The 19675-nt window shown below is 36.1% G+C and overlaps 1 protein-coding gene across 7 annotated transcripts in view; it reads left to right on the top strand.

Moving 5' to 3' along the window:
- Nucleotides 1–19675, top strand: part of GLIS3 (GLIS family zinc finger 3) — a 202290-nt gene that overhangs the window by 141834 nt on the left and 40781 nt on the right. For all 7 annotated transcript variants that reach the window (XM_064405112.1, XM_064405113.1, XM_064405115.1 and 4 more), the window contains 2 exons: nucleotides 13810–13971; nucleotides 15383–15493. In XM_064405112.1, the coding sequence (XP_064261182.1) occupies nucleotides 13810–13971; nucleotides 15383–15493 (273 nt within the window). The remainder of the gene's footprint in view (nucleotides 1–13809; nucleotides 13972–15382; nucleotides 15494–19675) is intronic.

Genomic DNA, 19675 nt, shown 5'->3' with positions numbered 1-19675 from the left:
AATGCTGTAAGAATTCACAGGGAATGAGGTAAATGTTAAGTTGCCCTGGGGAAATACATATTAAGAGGAATGTAATGTCCACCAAAAAGAGGAAAAAAATCCTTAAGTCCAAAAAGGATAGTTATTTACTGAGTCATCCTTTTATTTTGCTTTGATGAAAATTTCACAGCTCATCCCTTGTGCATCTGAATCTGCAGGTTTTTAGGGTTTTTGTTCATTTTAGCTGTACTCACAAGCAATAAAAATTAGGCACAGTCACTAACCTGCTATTATCTAAAATGTCCTCTGCATGTTCCACAACCAGTTGTGGTGTCAGACATACCACTTAAATGAATCAAGTCTAGTAACTCACTGATTGAACACTTCACTTGAGAAAGGGCATGTGTACTTACCCTTAGTAATTATGCCATGTGTACTGATCTTATTTTTCTTCCTGCCCCTATTTTGTGCGTCTCATTCTTCTGCTTGGCCCTGCATGTTTTGGACTGGCTTCTCTGATCCTAGCTTTGGATTAATTCCCAAGGTGTTTTGCTTCTGTAAACCCTTTGAGGCTTCCATTGAAAATTATCTATTTTGTGATAGGAACAAAATCATTACATGATATGAATAAAACTGTTGTGCTTATCAAGGTCCACTGACACCCTACATTTATTGCTGAATCCCTGTATTGACTCTTTCTTGCCCTTCTTCTCTAATGATCACCTAAGGTTTATTATAGCTGAAACCTCAGTTGCATGGTGAGAACCACTTCCATGTAAGATGTGTAAAAGCACATCCCTCAACTTTTTTATTAGTTTATTCCTCAACTTTTCCTGTATTAAATTTTTCATTGTTGAACAGCTTTTTTGGCTCAGCTGAGGGAACTTTTTTGCATTTATCCCTCACAGTCCCTTCACCACAGCCCTTTTGTCACAAGGCTTTTGTTTGCATAAGGCAGCATCTCAGTAGACGGGACCAAAATCCCCTATTATATGAGTGACTTAAACGACTACAGGGATCCACATAGTTTTGCATTACCTTGTCTTCTCTCTTTGGAAACTTGAATATTTTTGTACCATCTGTGTGGCAGAAGAAATAACCCTGTAGTGAGTCAGAAAATACTGGCGTTGGCTTTTTCTTGAGCCAGAAGCTGTTAGCTGCTGAGTTCTTTAGGAAAAAAAAAAGCATATTGTGCCTTAACCACAGTTTTACAAGCAGTGAGTGTGTGCCAGCAGCTCTGCAGAGCACAGTCAAGCTCCAAGCCTTGCCTGGCTGTTCAGACTGTATTCTGTGTACTCAGTCTTATTCTGAGTCCTGTCCCTGGTAACCAGACACATCTGTTGATTTAGATATAGCCCTGCCTCCTTCCAAACCAAGGTCTAACCCAAGTATTTGTGCTCCCAGATTCTGCATCACATTGTAATCTCAGCCTTAACTCACTGGCGACAGTCTGAGTGAAGTGACTGCATTTGTCCTGAGTGCAGCCTTGGTCCAGCCCAGGCTCATGGCCCTACCCTGGCCAGGCCTTGCCCGCGTACAGCCCCAACTACCTTCAGTGTGATTTCTGCAGACAGAAAAAAGTGTTTGCTTCTATCTGTGAGGCATGTCTGCAAGGGGCAGGAAGTTCTGGTGCATGTAAATTGACTTGCAGGTGGTGCAGGATGTACTCAGCTTGTTGGAGCCAAGGGATGAGCTTTGCTGGCATTAAATGGAATGTCAGAAAGCTATAAACCATAGCCATTACATGAAATTCATGCTGCTTTATTTCTATGTTGTATTTTTTTGTGTGTGTGTTGAGAGGGAGGAGGAGGAGGAGGAACAGCAGCCTTGTTTTCTTTCCTGTTGTAAGTACATATTGGTTCTTTGCACTTGGGTGCACTGCACCAAAAGGAGGAAAATAACATCAAAGGGTATATAGAAAATATATATATTTTCTTTTTTGGGCTGTTTTTACTGTCATGGGATCTCAGAAAAAATATTTCTCAATTTCTCAAGGAACAAACAGGCAAGAGGATTTGGTATCCTGGAAAGAAGATGGTGCCTATTTCTGCTTTTGGCATTCCTTTTGACTTCTCTCTTTTTCATCAAATTAGCTTTAATTTAGTTTTAAATTCAAAGCATAATATTTAGATTTTAATAAATGCTTCTGCAAAGAAACAATGAAGAGTAAACAATACTTCTACCTTGTCCAACCTTTAGCCTCTTCCATTGGTTTTCTTATCTCTAACTCACACCCATCAGTCAGTTCTGTTGGTTATTTTGAAAACTATTTTGCTTATGAAGCCACACCACACTGAAGAACTGCATTGCCCATACATGAAGTCTTGTCACCGTCTTCTCACAGGTATGGCTTGTTTTGCTTCACATCTACATGGCCTTCTGTCTTGCCCTTTTGCATGTGGAGAGCTTTCTCACCAGGTGGGTTTCTGTAAGCTCTCCTAGCTCTCTTTTTAATGCACAGACTTATAAAATGTGGGAGTATTGTCTGAATTGTCATGAATTTTGAGATTTAGTTGCAGATAGTCAAAAGCATATCTTCTACTGAACAAATTCAATGAAGCAAAAAAAGCTTCTTTCTGCCTTTATTCTAATTACACTTCCCAGCAGGGCAGAAGATTAAAGAATGCATATTCCAGATTCTAAAAGAACTTCTAATTTATGTTCTTTCTCCATAAAATACATGGCTTAATCCTTTCTTTAAAGCTTTATTTCTTCCTTTCTTGCTTTTTTTTAAACTAATTGAACAAACAGGCCCTAATTGAAAAAAATCCTGAGACTGTTAAGCAGTCAAGAATAGAAAACAGTTACTGGGCTGAAAAGTCCATTTTGAATGTTGCTGGAAATTTTTATGTCATTTACTTATGGGGCAAGAAATAAACCTCCTTGGCTGTTTCCTATTGTGACGGACTCCCACTGATTAAAATGCAAGCACTTTTGCCTTGTTTTCCACAACTGTTCTTTCCTGCAAGTGGTTTGTGTTTTGCCCTGAAAAGACAGCCATGTAAGTAGCTCTGCTCAGAACAGGAGAAAGTGAGGATTTTAAATGTTGAATTGTATTATTGATTTTCCCTTTATAAGGTGACAAAGAGGAAAGAAGAGGTAAGGCTACATTGCTAAACAGCTCAAATACATTTTGCTCTAATCTTTTGGTTGCTTAGTTTAAATTACCTATTACATATCAGAGTTCAGAGGCAAGTTCTTGATATGATTTTTGGACTGGACTAATTCAGCAGAATCCTGCTGTTAATGCCCTTAAAGGTGCTGCAGAGCAGTTCAGCCAGCTACATTATGAGTGAGGCTTTATAATTATCTTGGCTTATGACCTAAGGATTAAGAAACTACTTGTAATTCTACATTCCTTGCATATTCAGAATTCTCACTGACTTCAGTAAAAGTGGGGTATGTTTAAGTAATGAGAATTAGGACCTGGTTATTATGACAGAACTGTTTGGGTATGGGCTGGCAGTAATGCAGTTGTGCTAAGGTTGTTTAAGAATTCACCTTCGCCCTATTTTAATTTGCTTAAGTTTCTGCTGAATAGGGGATTTTGTGCAGTTTTCTGGTCCAGATTTTTTCAGTAGCCATAGATACTAATCTGGATACTTTTAAGTAAAGCACCAATTAATCTGATTTAAAAGTAATGGAGTTGTAAAAAGTTCTGGAATTCAGAAAATAAATATTAAAACGTGAATTTTCTTTACTTTCTAATTATTTAGCTTTGGGTTTTGTGGAGTGGCTTTTAGGTATTACAGAGCATATTTTAAGTATTCTTCCAAGTGTTCCAGTGAGTGCATTACAACTGTAACCCCAAATTAGTTATTTCAAATATCAGAAAATGTTTAATATTTATGGATGTATATAGCCTTGAGTGTAACTTCTGTATGATTTACTTGCATCCAAATAATTAAGAGTATGATAAGGTAATATACTGTTGTTTGCTTTTATGTGCAGTTATCAGGATTAGAACTTCCCATAAATATCAGTGAGATGGCATTTTCATGGTAAAGAGTAAGTTTTATGAAACAAAGGTAGAAGAAATCAGTATGCATCATGTCTGTGTTCCTTAAGGATGGAAATTTGAAATTAGTAGTATAGTTAGAGGATAGCCAAGTGATTCTTATAGCTATGTATATAAGTACACTAGATGACCATAGCTATAAAGATGCACGTTATATTTTAAGGGAAGAAAAACTACTAAAAAGCAATACAAGAAGTACAGTTTTGAAATACTACCTATGAAGTTTTTGTCATCACAGCACATTTGTTATAAATCATAATTACTGGCAGAGGTTCTGCCAGAGTGTAACAGAAACAGTCCTTTCTCCATTATGAGCTGAGTGGACCATAAATACACCATGAATTGAATAGTTTGAACTTCTTAATTCCATAAGAAACATTCCAAAAGCACTATCTTTTTGATGGAAAGAGTCAAATAAGATTCAAATAAATTTTGACATATGAAATTTGCAAAAAATTCTGTCCCCTGATGAGCTTGTTGTTGCGTAATGGAGAATATCAGAATTTTTGGTCCTCGAAACAGTGTGCTTTCTGTATATCTGTATGAAAGAGCATACTTTGAGAAAGGTGCTTCTCAAACCATTACATACTGGCACAGTTTAAAGCTCTTATTTTCATGATAAAGTATTCTACGTATATGTGTAAAAATTTTGTTTATGTTGGAGGTTACATATGATTGAACCAATTTGGCAGACAAAAATAGTGCAGCATGTATGTAAATATTATAGTACAATTAAGAGATTTGCCTTTTTAGTATATTGCTTGGTGCATTTTTTGAGTGAAACTTGAACTTCTAAGTTCAAGATCAGGTATAGCAAAGCAAATTTCTTTCTACTGATGCCTCTTCCTGTACACATTGTGCTTTTTTTCTCAGGCACTTCAAGCTGAACACTGCTTAATGTAAACAAGTAACACATTAAGTTATGCCTTATGCTTTTTCTTTAATAAAACCACTTTGACCAGGCCCTTTAAGTTATATCAGTGTCAGTTTGTCAAAAGTGGAGCCAGTCAGGTTGTTTTTTTTCCTGGGGTAACAAAAGTACATCATTGCTTTGGACACGAAGTTAGCATTTGTAGAGATGTTCCACTGTATCCTGGCATATTTTCTACTGTATCTTTGGTATGTTTGCATTTGAGTGCAAATGCTGCACTTGGGAACTATCAAATGGATCTCTAGCTACCCATTTTGCTCTTGACAGTGATCTAATGCCTTTTTTAATTAAAAAAAAAAAAAAAAAAACAACTAAAAATCAACCCAAACTAAGAAAGTTAACGTTTGACTATTTAAATAATAAATAGAGTTTACCAAGAGACCCTGTGCCAGATAGCAGCTGGCCTTGTGTATATTTGCTGGGAATAAAAAGAACCTCATACCCAGATTTGTAGAACACCATGCTGAAAGTTTTACAGTATCAATTGTGAGCTATGCACCATAATTGAGAGTTTACCAAGATCAGTCTTAGAGCTTTTCTGTCTATCATAGCCTTTGTCTTTGAAAGGTAGCAATTGGGTATTAATATTTTCAAATAACTGTAAGAAAAAATACTTTGTTAGTATCTGTAGAACAGCAGGCATGTTTGCTTCAGTTTTGCAGTCCCAATATGCATGTTTATAAATAGGATAGGACAGGACAGGATGGAATGGAATACTCTTATTTCTATTATAGAAATAGATATTTGTATGATGTTAGTTTTGTAAAAAACAGAACGAATCATGAATGATAATCTTGACATGGAGTATGGTGAGAAAGAATCCTCAAAATAGTTTATTTCCCATTTCAACTTCCTGGTTTCAGAGGTTTCCTGGTTATTTATTCCCTTTTTCTCTAGCGTAATAGAGATTGGATTTTAGTCCTTTGTGAAATTCTAGAGCAAACAGAGCAAATTCTAAACCAATAGAACCTTCACAGTGAGAATGTGATTTACACTACATCATCTCCATATTTGAAAGCCTATGGTCTCAGTTTATAGTGTATCTCTGGCATGAAATCCTGTAAAGAACAGAACTACAGAAGTGAGAAGTAGCTACATGGTTGTTTTTTTTGTTGTTGTTTTGTTTTGTTTGTTTGGTGTTTTTTATTTGTTTTGTTTTGGTTTGGTTTTTTTTGTTTTTGTTTTTTTGGGGGTTTTTTTGTACTCCTGTATATATTTTTTTTAAATACCTGAAAGGAAATAGCTAGTTTTTTAGTTGACAAAAGGTTGTTTAGTTCTTGCATGTCTACAAGAAGGAAAAATTATTCCAATGCACAGGACTTCTCTGGGGCTTAACGATAGTAGCAGCTGCCTTAGTAGGGAACAACTTTTAGTAGAGAAAGCTGCATGATTACAGATGATAACTTCAGTTACTTGAGACTCAAAGGCAACCTTTTAGAAAAGCCAAAGAGAATGAGAGTAGTAAAACCAGGGGGGAAAAAAAAAAAAAAGGCACACTCTTCTAAAAGGAAGCAAAGAGAGAATTCCCAAAATGTTCATTTTTCCTCTAATAGTTTCCGTGCCATATGGTTTTTGAATCAGTAGCAGCTGATGTATTCAGTAATAGTTCCTTTTGAAGAGACTTGTCATAATATTTACCTTCTCTACAGCAACAGAAATAGCTTCTGAGGTTGAAATGGCCATGCTTACTAAGACTGATGAAAACAAGAGACATTACCATGGTGAATTAATCTCTTGACACCATTATTTCAGGGATAAATAACCTTCATTGCACTGTGCTTAATTTCAACAGAGATATTTGTGTCCTTAGGCATAGTGTTACCTAGAATATAAGGTTACATTGTACCACAGATCTCTAGAACATGAAAATTATGAAGATCTCTGGAGATCTGATATGAAAAGATAAAAAAGAACATGCTACTGTTATAAAAACCACAAGAATAAAAAAGGCATCTGTAAAGAAAGTTTTCACAATGAAATAGTGTGGTAGGCAGGGACAGTTACATACTTCTTCTTACACTGCAATTTGATGGTATCCTTTGTCCACTGTCCTAACAGAACTGACATCAGAAGACCAATCTCCCTGGAAAGGAGATTAAAAGTAAATTTTATTGAGACACTCAAGTAATCTATGTATATACAGAAATACTCAAGTGTGTGCAATGTGACCAGAAAAGTGAGAATTGGTCAAAGGGAATGAAGAAACTAGCCTTTCATGTGCATCTGTCTGAAAAAGTAGCCTGATTCAGTTTCCCATGTGAACCAATCTGTAGATTTTTGACCTGTACTGATATATCCTCTTTTCCATTTATTTCATTGCCTGTATAGCAGCATGTCCTTTCTTAAAAATAACTAAAAAGATGGATGCATTGGAAAACTGAAGTCAGATTAGGATATAGAATATTAATCTTGTTCAATCCCTACACACACACACAAAAAAGCATTATGTGCTGTTTAGTCAGAAGCTCTTAAAATGTGAGCCTTATAGTTGTATGTACTGACTAGTCCCATAAGTCTTACATCTGACTAATCATATGAACTTTATTCTATATATGTTGAGTATAATAAGCCTTTTAACTTAAGGTAGGAAGTACAACAAGGCTACATAACAAATGACTTTAGATTTTGTCATGGACTGTAATTATCTTTTGTTCACATTTATATTTATGCATGCTGGATCATAAAAATTTAAGGAATTTACCAGAAAAACATGAAGTGAGGATATTGTGATGAAGGGAACCTTTTGTTTTTTAAGAGGAACGAAAAAGTAACTAAGTACCTATGGACCAATTTGTCATTGAAAGACTGGGCAAAGAAATAGCTACTATAATCTGTGTAACACATTTAGACATAATCTCTTTATTTACTAGAACAATAAACTCTAAGACATTGTTTAATTTCATAAGCCTAACTATAAAAGCAAAAATAAATGCCAGGCTTTGCACAGTTTTGAGGAAAATATATGACTTCGTATAAGCTAGTGCATTCACCAAAGCATTCAGACGCCACATTAGACAATGTGTTCTGTTCAGATAGGCACTAAGGTGGAGTGCTGCTCTGAATGCTACATTTTCCCCCATTTAAACACTTCAAGGGTTAAAAGCACAACATTCACTTTGCTATAGATGAACCTGAGCCTTCAAATCTCAGCTGTGGCTGCAGCCTCCTTGTCAGTGAGCGCCTGATGTCAGCAGTTTGAATGATGTCTGACACTAATTATGTGCCATTCACAAGATTGCCAGGCTGGAGAGTCTAGGGGTATAAAAAGCCATTTAAAAGGTTTTCATATGAGGTTTTACTCTCATTTTTTTGGAAACACTTATTTTGCAGAGCAGCACCCTGCTAATACCATTGAGGAAGGAAAATGGTTAAAAGACTATTAATTAATGCTTGAAATGCATTGTTTTTGTTTGAAAGCCCTATAAGGAACAGCTTTTACATTGTTTTTGTGATAAATACAAAGCTGTGGAGAGATGCCTTGTCCTTGTCATACTACTTGCCTTGGTGCTGACACAGAAGAACCTACATGGTCAGAATTTCAAAGCATTCAAAATTAATTGACAGATGGACATTGTTAAATAATTAATGTGTCTTTTAGCTGCTAATGAATCTTAGAAAATGCTGCATGGCTATTGAATAGTTCAAAGATTTTTTTGGGGACTTTGTGTATATGCGACTCTTGATTTATTTTTTCCTAGATAGTTTTAAATACCATTCCTTCCATTTGCACAGTTTTAAATACCATTCCTTCCATTTCCACAGATGCATTCATGTATGACAGCATTTCCTGAAATGTAGGAACAGCTTATATTTTTATTAAGATATCTCCCTTCAAAGTTTAAGATTTAAAACTTTTGCTTGTCATGCTTACGGTCAGTTTATGAATATTACAAAAGTAAGCAGCTTGTCAAGCCAATCTCAGACAGTAATTTTGCTATTGTAAACCAGGTATGGATCAATACATTACATGAGTCAGCACAGTGTTCTGGTGTGGGTGTCCCTCTCTTCTTCCAAGTAACGTGTGAGGATGAAAGAAAATAACTTCCAAGCTGTGCCAGGGAAGGATTAGATTGGATATTAGCAAAAAATTCTTCACTGAAAAAGTTGTCAAGCATTGGAAGAGACTGCTCAGGTGAGTGGCAGAGTCACCATCCCTGGAGATAATAAGAAGACTTGTAGATGTGGTGCTTGGTGGCATGGTTTAGTTGTAGACTTGGGAGTGCTGGGGTAATTGCTGGACTGTATCTGAAGGGTCTTTTCCAACCTAAAAAAATCCATAGGTCTATGATTTTGTTTTTTGTATTAAATTTCATTAGAAGAATGTTGTAGGTTAAGGCGGAAGTGAGTTGTTTGGGAGTTTTTCCCCTTTTGACAAGGGAACATACCAGATGAAGAATACTTCACTCGTTCTCAGAACAGGGGTCCTAAGTAGTTAAACAAAGTTTGTACTTCTAACAGGGACTAGCAGAGCTAGGTACTGAGGATATCTCATTGCCTGAGATGATCTCATTGATTTTGCTGGATTATCACATTATAAAAAGGCGCACAGTAAATCAGCCAAAAGCAAAGAAATGTAAGTGGAAATGAAGGCATACAGTTTATAATTACAATATGAGAAATTATGTCTACCACTGAAATATTGATAATGTATTTTGTATCTCAGGTGAATGCAGAAGTAGCTAGAAGGGGGGCCAAATCATATTGTTTGAGAAGTTTTTAGAGCATGTGACTATGTGGTCATGTGCAATCAGTCCTAGATTAATGTGGGTTTGCCATGTATTGACTGGCAAAAAAAAAAAAAAAAGAAAAAAAAAAGAAGAGCTAGGTCTGATTGAACTGTATATCTGTGAAACTGCTGGTTTTCTTACCTGTGTGGATGCAATGGGGAAAGTCCTGTCCCACAATTATGATGAGATGTATGCTTGGACCACTCTGGCATCCATTGTGCTTAATGAAGAAGAGGTGTGGAAGGTAGAGATGTGTATTATTTTCTTTTGGTTTTTCATGGAAAGTATTTTTGCTAGCGTAAATTTTCTTATCTTGTTGGCCTTTTAAAATCAGTGAGGAATTTCTCCCCTCTGATATATATCTTAGTTTCTGGGTGCATGTTTTTCTTCTCATTTTGCATCATGAAAGGTTCTCCATGACTGAACAGGTTACTCAACCAAATGAGCTGGTATTTTGCAGCTCTGGGCATGCATTTGAACCACTTGGTTAATATGTCCTCTGTGTGTACTTAGGGTTGGGTTGATTTCCCCCAAGTCAGATTGGCAGAGATTTGAAGAGTTCTTCACATTTCCATCAAACTCATGCCATATCAAACTTTCTGAGGTCATTTGGATGTAGTTCATGTGTTTCCCTATACCAGAGTCTTTTGAGGGACTCTCAGTCTCTTTTGCTTCTTGCCTGAGATATGTATTCAGCTTTATTGAAGAAAAAATAAATTCTGTCCCTGAAGTATCTAGGTTTGTTACTGAGATTTTGTGTGGACAATAGCTAGCTCTTGTACACAGAAAGCCAGCTGCTGCAGTTTAATGGTTATAGCAGACTAATGTTTAGCAAAGTCAAATTTAAAAAGGAAAACCACCCCCCTCCCAGTAACCTTAGAGACAGATCAGATGAGGAACATGTAATTAAATGTATTCATTATAATATCCCATGAATATTTTTTCACACATGACAATGGAGAAGGAAATGCTTATTCTTCACACTTCAAAAAATAAAAGATGATCCTTTGCTACAAACAGCAATGCATAGAAATATTTGCAGATCACTGTATAACTGGTTCAGGTGAAAAAAGATAAAAGCCCAAACTTGAGGAGAGCAACATTATGTTGTATACTGGATTGAACATTTCTGTAAAATCAAGTACTGTTCAGATGTCAGAATTTCTAAAAGTAATTAATTTCCTTTCATTTTTTGGAGGTTTGGAATCAATTTTGAAGGAGGTCTGAGAAAGCATTGTATGTAGTGAGAAAGCAAATACTTTTGACACGTATAAATTGTTTAAGAAAACGTTAAATTACTTGGTAAGAAAAAATACCTAGAATTAAAAAAAAGTTACTTTTTACATTGCTTATGATGTTCATAAAGAAAATGCACTGCCTGGGTGCTGAAGCAAAACCAATTCAGACAGGAAAATTTAATACCAGATAATATTAGATACTGGATTAAGAAGAAGCCATGCTGGCTGCGTTTCACTTTTATATGAAGGCAACATAGTTTTCAGTGAATGGATCAGAGCTCAGACAGATGTCTGCCAGAACAAGTTCTTCAATCCTTGCTAGTGATCTAGTGATCAGCTGAGATAATCAGAACCGTTGCTTTTGCAGAGAAACTGAACTAATTTCTTAGTCACTTGGCCACTGACTATCTTCTACTGATACTGAAGTACTCACACAGGTATTGCCATGCTGTTCTATAGTTCAAGAGTCCATATATATTACGTAGTGAATTCCAGTCAGGGCTCAGAAATGCATGGTGCATCCAGCAGGGCTTTTCATGTTGCACAGATTATTTTATATAATCTATGAAATTATATTGCCGTTTTACAGGAGGGTTGCCTGGTATGCTGAACATCATCTCTGTGTAAACAAGGATGAACTGTGCACTCATGAAAACACAAATATTTTAAAGTCATAAAACTGTGGGTTTTTTCTGTTGATATGCTTTACCTTTCCCTCTAAATATATTGTTTCTTACTTTTCATAATTGTCCTTTTAAAAGAAGAAAGTAAACATGAATGTATTTTATAAAGAACTTTAGGAAGTACAGAGAGGAATTTTCTGTATGAGCTACTTAATGGTTTCAATTTGCATGCAGCAGTAAAAATAGAAGCTCAACAACTGATTTCTGTATTGCAGTTTAGGAAAACATTGCACAATTAATTTCACATAAGACTTGCAAAAAATCTGTTTTAATCAGGATATGTTTAAGATTGTTAAACAGATTCAGAATGCTAAGCTATGCCATATACTTGACTACAACAGTTAATACCTTAGAAAACTCTGAGTTCCATTTCAAAAACATGTACCAACTACCTGACTTTTTTTCCTCACTAAGTTATCCCATCTTGTCTGCGATACTTTCACTGAAATATTTTTATCAGGATGGAGAGTATGTTCTGTGTTGTTGAAAAGAGTATATTTTAATTCCTTTTAAGTATCAGAGATTTCCAAGGCTTTAAAAAACTTGATTTATAGAAGAAACATTCATTAACTGTTGAGTAAGGATGCTTGTCTTAAGAATACAGGCTTGTAGACTGTTTTGCTAGAATGACCTTTCCAGCAATACACATCTATATATTGCCTTGTGATTATGCCAGACAGTAATTTAAGGCTGGGGGCCGGGGGTGGGGGGGGAAGGGAGAACTAACCTTTCTTACAATTTATACTGAGCAATGCAGAAGTCTTCAGAAATAGAAATTCTTAAATTTGTATGTTAAGATTCCCCAGTTCTGCTTACTTAAACATTTTTGCCCATTTAAAATTAATGGTAATTTTACAGCCATATAAGCAACATTTACATGTTTAAGTTCATTTGTACACTTCAAAATTCAAAGTTTAATAACCTGAAAAATAAACAAAACAGAGTCATGCTTCTACAACATGTTCATTGGTCTGAGTTTTACCCTGTAAAATTAATGGCTTCTTGAGATACTAAAATTATTCTTATGTACAGCATAGTTACAGTAATTAGAATGTATGGTTGTTCTTTCATGGTGTTATTACAAAATAATAACTTGTCTGTATAAGACAGGCTAATCAGTAGATTTCTTTCTCATTTTAACAGAGGTTCTCTTGAATTATTTTGCTTCTTGAAGGTCATTTTTGAAGGCTCAAAACTGAAACAGTACAATTTTATCAGATGTTAGGAAGAGATTTACTGTGAGACACTGGCACAGGTTGCCTAGAGAAGTTGTCTCATCCCTGGAAGTGTTCAAGCCAAGGCTGGATGGAGCACTGTGAGATGTGCTGCAACTGAAATTAATGAGATGAATTGGTCCTGACTAGTAGAATTTTAGAAAGCCTATACTTCTGATATTCACAAATATTTAGGTCTAATTGAAATCAAGTGTCTATAAAAATGCTGGTGTCAAATAGAATGGATCTTTTAGTCTCCCTTAGGTTACAGTATATCATGAGAACATGATAGATGAAAAGCTTGTTTTCTGTTCATATAAATGTAGCTTTCTCCACAGATGCAGTACTTGCTTAGGTATAGAAGTACTATGCCCCATGGTTATTGGTTCCCCGCAGGAATTACATCCTATTTGGGCAGACTTACAGTATTTTTAGTATGTCATACATTTACTCATGGCAGAAAGGTAAAAATATATTTCAGAAATCATTTCACTTTTTGCATCACCATGAGCAAGGCAGAGCAGACTGAAATTTCCCTGCATGTCTTTCCTGTTGCTCTATAGGTTGGGTTGATACTGAGAGATGCCTCTGTTATACTGAATTACTAAAATCCAGAGAAGCTTGGAGCTGAGGCAGGGATAGCTAGCAGAGGTCCTGAGAACCTCACAGTGACCCTTTTGCTCTGTGTGCCACAGGGAGCAGATTCAGCTGGTTCTGTGTTTCCCAGGCCAGTGCTGCACTCTCAGCTGGCCGGTCCCTTTAGGTCTCAGTGTGCCATCTGCAAAATGTAGGATGTACTCTCCTAATTCAGCCACGTGCAGGGAGGATAGGTACATTTTTACAGTCTAAATGGTTTGAACCCTGCAGCAACACCCATGCTGAGAAATCAGGCCTTGCGGAGCTACCCAGCCATAGCAGGCTGGAGGTCTCTGCATGCCCTTTTACCCTTCTGTTCCTTGTTTGCTGTTGCAGTTCACTGTGCACACTTTCCTTTCAAATAATTTCTTTCTCTTTTCTAGTTTGAGGGTTGCAAGAAAGCCTTTTCCAGACTAGAAAATCTCAAGATTCACTTGAGGAGCCATACGGGTGAAAAGCCGTACCTTTGCCAGCACCCTGGCTGCCAGAAAGCTTTCAGCAACTCCAGCGACCGCGCCAAGCACCAGAGGACTCACTTGGACACTGTAAGGACACAGAAGTCCCATTGCAGCCCTCTGAACATTAGAGCATCTGCTCCTTTCCTCCAGCTTGGTGACAGCAGGTAGCCGATAACCTTAGAGACAGGAGGGTGGACGGTCTGATGGGGCTGTTGAAGCTGCCTCAAAAGTGACCCACTCATCTAAGCATGCAGGAAGATGGACCCTGGATGGTTGATAAAAAGACCACAGGTTCCATGGTCTTTGCTGCAGGTAGAAGCAGTAGCTTTCTCCCACTTAGTTGATCTTTAAGGAAATTGAAGCCATCTCCAACATAAAGAGCTTTTCTTTGATGAAAAGTTAAGGGTGGGGCATGTACCAGAAAGTCAAGAGAGATAGAATGATTTTGTAAATCTAAAAATTTTTGTGCCAACAGATTGTCCCCTGTAAATTTGAATGATGGCTGAGATTGGTTTAAAAAACTCTGTTTCAGAGAAAAAAAATTGTGTTTTCTCAAAGACAGTTTCCAAAGGGTGAAAGTCCAGAAATATTATTAAAACAATGCCGTTCGAATTAAATGGCTGTAAAAAAAAAGTAAATTATCCATTTTGAATAGTCAAACCTATGGCTGGCAAGTTAATAATTTGTACAAGGTGTTTTCAGAAATTCTTTGTAGAACATAAGTGAATAAATTGCTGAATAGCTACTTCCAGGAAACAGTTGAACTTAATGTTCATTTAATACTATGTATTGTGAACCTGCAAGTCTTCAGGCAAGACAGACAGCTTAGAACAGGCAAGATAAGATATTTATATGAGTTAGATTTATTGGGACTTCTTTTAAGAAAAACATAAAGATATTACAAGACATTTTACAGGTATTTTTCTAAAATGAAGCATTATAAAAAATGTGAGCTGAAGGAGCTGGTCAGTACTTCACATTAAGATTTTTTTTTTTTTAATGTAATACTTTTGAACCTTCAGTATTCAATGCTTGGTTGAGGTTTTGCTTGCCTTCTTTGTAATATAGTAAACTAACACTTTTTCTTGTTCTCTTTTTCTGAAGCGGATCCTTCTATAATCTTAAACAGTCTTTCCAGGCCTTTACTGCAGTTTCTTTACCTGATTCACTAAAGACTGTAATTTCTGATTAAGTCAAAGATTGCTGAGGGTGGAAAAATTGTAAGTATACCTAGCAATATTCACTACTAAGAAAAAAAAAAGGTAATCATGAAAGATGCTGTAAAGAAAAGTCTCCTTTTGTTTATCTTCCTTTAAAGCTTTACTTCATCCTTTCCTATTCTAACAAATTGTGAAGGTTTCTGCATGTAATAATGTACAATGTTTTTGTTCTGTAGTAACGTGGTTTGTAGCAGCCCAAGGCTCAAAAAGTATTCTCTTGAATTAAACTAATCTGTGATATAAAAGTAACTTTATCCTTTTTTTTTTTTTTAATTTAGAAACCTTATGCATGTGAGATTCCAGGATGTACTAAGCGATACACAGATCCAAGTTCCCTGAGAAAACATGTGAAAGCCCATTCTTCCAAAGATCAACAAGCCAGGAAAAAGGTGATTTTTCTGCTGTCTTGGCCGGTGTAAATTTTATGTGAAAAAATTAGTGTTATAATATTAGATGTTTCAATGCATCTTTGAGTACTTGGGTTGATTTCAAACTTTAAATTAGAAAAAAGAGCATGTATTGATGTGGTTTGTATGTAGATAATTTCACCTCTGACTTAATGGTTTAATGCTTTATGTTTTCTGCTGTAATGGTTAATCACTAAACAAACACAACAAGGCAAGTAAAAATAATTTTTGTAAGCATAAATTCTTGGTTTCAAATTCTTCCACTTGGTAAATGCATAGTATTACAAAATACTGGCCAGTCTCAGATCAAAGGATGGATTTTGAGGCCAGTATGTGGGACTAAGCTCTAAACTGTATTTGCATATTCCAGATACTTCCAATGATACCAAGATATTTCATAATGCTGATTCCCTGTGGATATCAAGTCCATGAGTCATCAACTGATTTATATGTATAAGTGCATTTCTAAAGAGCTGTGTTGCTACCTAAAGAATTTTTTTGAGCATTTTTCATCATAGCTCCTATTAATCACAGGCATAATGTTTACAAGGTGTAACACAGGTATTTACTGGACCTTTGTGAAGTTATAATTACTAACTAACATTATGCTTTTGTATTTGAAATATTTTCTAACAGTAATAATAATGAAAAATAAGAATAACAAATCTTTTAATGAAGAATTAAGGTTATTTATGGATTTAATTAAAAGTGAAAATTGGCTTAATGCCGAAAAGGTAATTATGAAAATGTGAATTCATCAAAAATAACCATAAAAATAACCATAAAAATTCCAAGGTGATAAAGGCCCAGTGGACTAATACTTCAAGCCACAGGGATCTTTTCTGTTGAAAAGAATGAAACCCTTTGCTGTCACACCCCGTTAGTCATGGATTCCTCTAATACATCGTGCCTGACTGGTTTTAATCCTCTCTTTAACCTCCCCCTGCATACCAAGTGACATTGTTGTGTCATCTTAAGTTGCTGACTTTCCAAGACTGTACCTGTAAATGTATCTTCGATGTTGCATAGACTTGAATAATAGGATGTAGTCCATTTGTACGAGTGGAATCTTATGTGCTATGCTGATGTTTACATTGAGTCTTCACTGCAGATTCTGTAGATGTTTCTTCAAAGATTTGACTCTTTCCTTTGCTCTCTAAAATGGGATTATGCAATGGGATATAGGTAAATTTCCATCTTTCAATTATTTTAAGCAACTTCTGTTGATGTGTGTCTGTGACTTATCACATAAGACAAAATTATTTTTCTGGAAATCTGTAATGCAGCCACTGTTCCCCTTCACTTCCCAACCCTTAGTTATCCACTAAATACGTTTAACTTGGAATCTCACCAGGTAATGGCATGAAATCCTATATACCAAGAAGATCCCAGCACAAATGCATTTAATAAAAGTGATTTAATGGATAGTATAATAAAATTTCATTTACTCTACAAAGAAAAGCAGACCCATGTGAGAGTAAAGATAGTCATGCCTGCCTTAATCACCTTTGTGTATTTTGAAAAATTATTCACAAAAATGAGGGCAAACATGTACACAAATACCGTGCGACTATCTGGGAACAGATGCTGAAAATGTTTAGTAAAACATTTTAGGTGTAATCTCTATGCACCATAATATTCTGTCTGTAATTTTAAAATATTTTAGTGGGGTAAAAAGCAGTGTTTACTATCATATTTTTAAAAGGAAAAATTGCTGACTCTGGCAGGATTTCATCTTTTCATTGGGAAGATAGATGAGATTTCATCTACGGCAGGAAGTCACTGAAAGAAAGCTAGACAGTTCCCAAAATGAGAGATTAAAGTGATGCTGAGAGGAATGTTAATGTACAACACGCCCCACAACTACAATTACTTCTGAAATGTGTTCTCTTTTTAATCTTGTTCTCATTTCAGCTTTGAAAGGACAACAATTTACAAGATTTTTTATAAGCTGACTAGACAAGTAAGGCTATTTTCAGTGGCTACACTTTTTTTATTTCAGTAAGGCACAAATGTCTTTCATCTGTGACCTGATGGTACTTTATTGAAAATCAAGAATCCATAGCTCTTTTAGTTTGTATGTCTTTTTATTGAAGATAATGAAAATGAAATTATGGAACATTGTGATACCACAACAGCTGGATAGAAGCTTTCTAACATGGTTTTGAGTATTAGAGAGCAAGCATCCTTTACTGCAGTTGCTGGACACTTGGAGGATCCTGTCTCCAATTGCATGCCCAAGTGTCGGGTAAACAGGGTGTTTATGATCACATATTCATTAGCTATACCCCCTTACTGGATGTATATGTTTTACTTTATTTTACATAGTCTCATCTCTTATCAAAAGTCCTCATAGATTCGTTGAGGTCTGTCTTCAATGTCCCATGTCCTCTTCAAATGTCTGGTCCTCAACCCCCATTTTTGAGTAAGTGCAATATCATTTTTTTGCATAACTTCGGCCTCACAGAGCTGAGCTGGTATCCTGCTTGTGTTTTGCATGGGTTCTATTTGCCAAATAGATACCAAATGGTATCTATTTGTCCAAGGCTGTGCTGTTCTCTTCTTCTGTCCTTGATAAGAGTAAAATGTTGTTCTGTTCTACAGATATCATTCAAATCATTCTACTCATTATCATGTCCATATCATATTGTTAACAAAATTCAGATTCTGTGCTGTTGGATCATATAAACACAGGATGGGTTAGGTTGGAGGGGGTCACAGTGGTCATCTGGTCCAACCTCCCTGCTCTGTCGTCCCAGGTCACATTGCACAGGATCGTGTGAGACAGTTCTTGAATATCCCTAACCAGGGGGACTCCATGGCCTCTCTGGGCAGTCTGTTCCAGTGCTCAGTCACACTCACAGTGAAGAAGTTCTCCCTGGTGTTCAGGTGGAATTTCCTGTGCATCACTTTCTGCCTGTTGCCTCTTGTCCTATTGCCTGGCGCCACTGAGAGAAGCCTCTGACACCCTCCCTTCAGAGACATACAGGCTTTGAAGAGATCCCCTCTCAGTCACCTCTTCTCAAGGAAAACAGGCCCAGCTCCCTCAGCTTTTTTGTAAAAGACTCAGGGGTTTGAAGCCTGTATAGAAGGTCAATACCACTGTTACGGTCTTCATGAAGATCCATTTGTTGTGTAAGATAGCACTTAGCCTTGTACAAGTATGAGATCATTGTTTTTTCCATTCAAGTATACCAGGAAAAGTAATTTGCTACTTCTGTGGCAGCCATGCTGAAGAAATCTATGTTTGTAAAGCTAAAGAAAATATTTAATTCACTTTCAAATACTGCAGTGCAATTCCTACAGTGAATGGAATGGAATGGACTTTCCACTGGCTTTGTGTATCTTGTCATGAATATCTGTAAAGTCTATTGCCTTTCTTAAAGGTTTTCTCATTTTAAAAAATGCATTTTCAAACAGATAAGAGATAATTTTAAAAGGACAAAAAGTTCTGAATTTGTGCAGCTGTTTGGCAAAGACAAGATCATTTTAGTAATGTTGACCTTATCAACTGAACAATGCAGTGGCTACACTTTTAGACAGTCTTAATTTTACCTATACCAGTCAATAACTGTTGTCATATATAACAGTACTTTAAGCCTACGTGTCCTGCCAAAAAAACCCCAAAACTGACAAAGATTTAAACTATTGTTTTTATTTAATTAAAAGAAAGTGAAGTAATTAAAGATACAGCTCCATCTTTCTGAAAAAAGAGGAAGAGGTCATTTGAACAGTTGACATAAACAAGAGAAGCAAAAGGGATTGTAAAAGTCTTATTCTGGACTTTGAATTGAAGGATGATTTATACCAAATAATTTCCTCATTCAGCCGACCAGCTTTTGGTTTTTTGGCAGTTCTAAGTGACCAGATCATGTCTTTGGTCTTTTTATTTAAATTATTTGTGGGTCAGATGTATGATTTAGACAAGCTTTGAGGTACTAAATGTTTACCAGACAACTGCCTCTAAAAGCTGTCTGTTCTGTAAACCTGTACCATCTTAGATCATTTAATGGGTCTGGAGGAACCCATACGAGGATTTGTCTGACCAGATAGGTTAATACTTCAGCAGATACTCAGTGATACTCCTAGGTCACTACTTAGTTTTAGCCTAACACTGAATTATGTTTATTTTTTCTGGTTTTTTTTCTGGGACAAAAATTTTTG

The sequence above is a fragment of the Passer domesticus genome, chromosome Z (assembly GCF_036417665.1).
Source record: "Passer domesticus isolate bPasDom1 chromosome Z, bPasDom1.hap1, whole genome shotgun sequence".
In the NCBI taxonomy this organism is placed as follows: Eukaryota; Metazoa; Chordata; class Aves; order Passeriformes; family Passeridae; genus Passer; species Passer domesticus.
The sequence above is the reverse complement of the archived record's forward strand: the minus strand, read 5'-3'. Positions and strand labels throughout refer to the sequence as shown.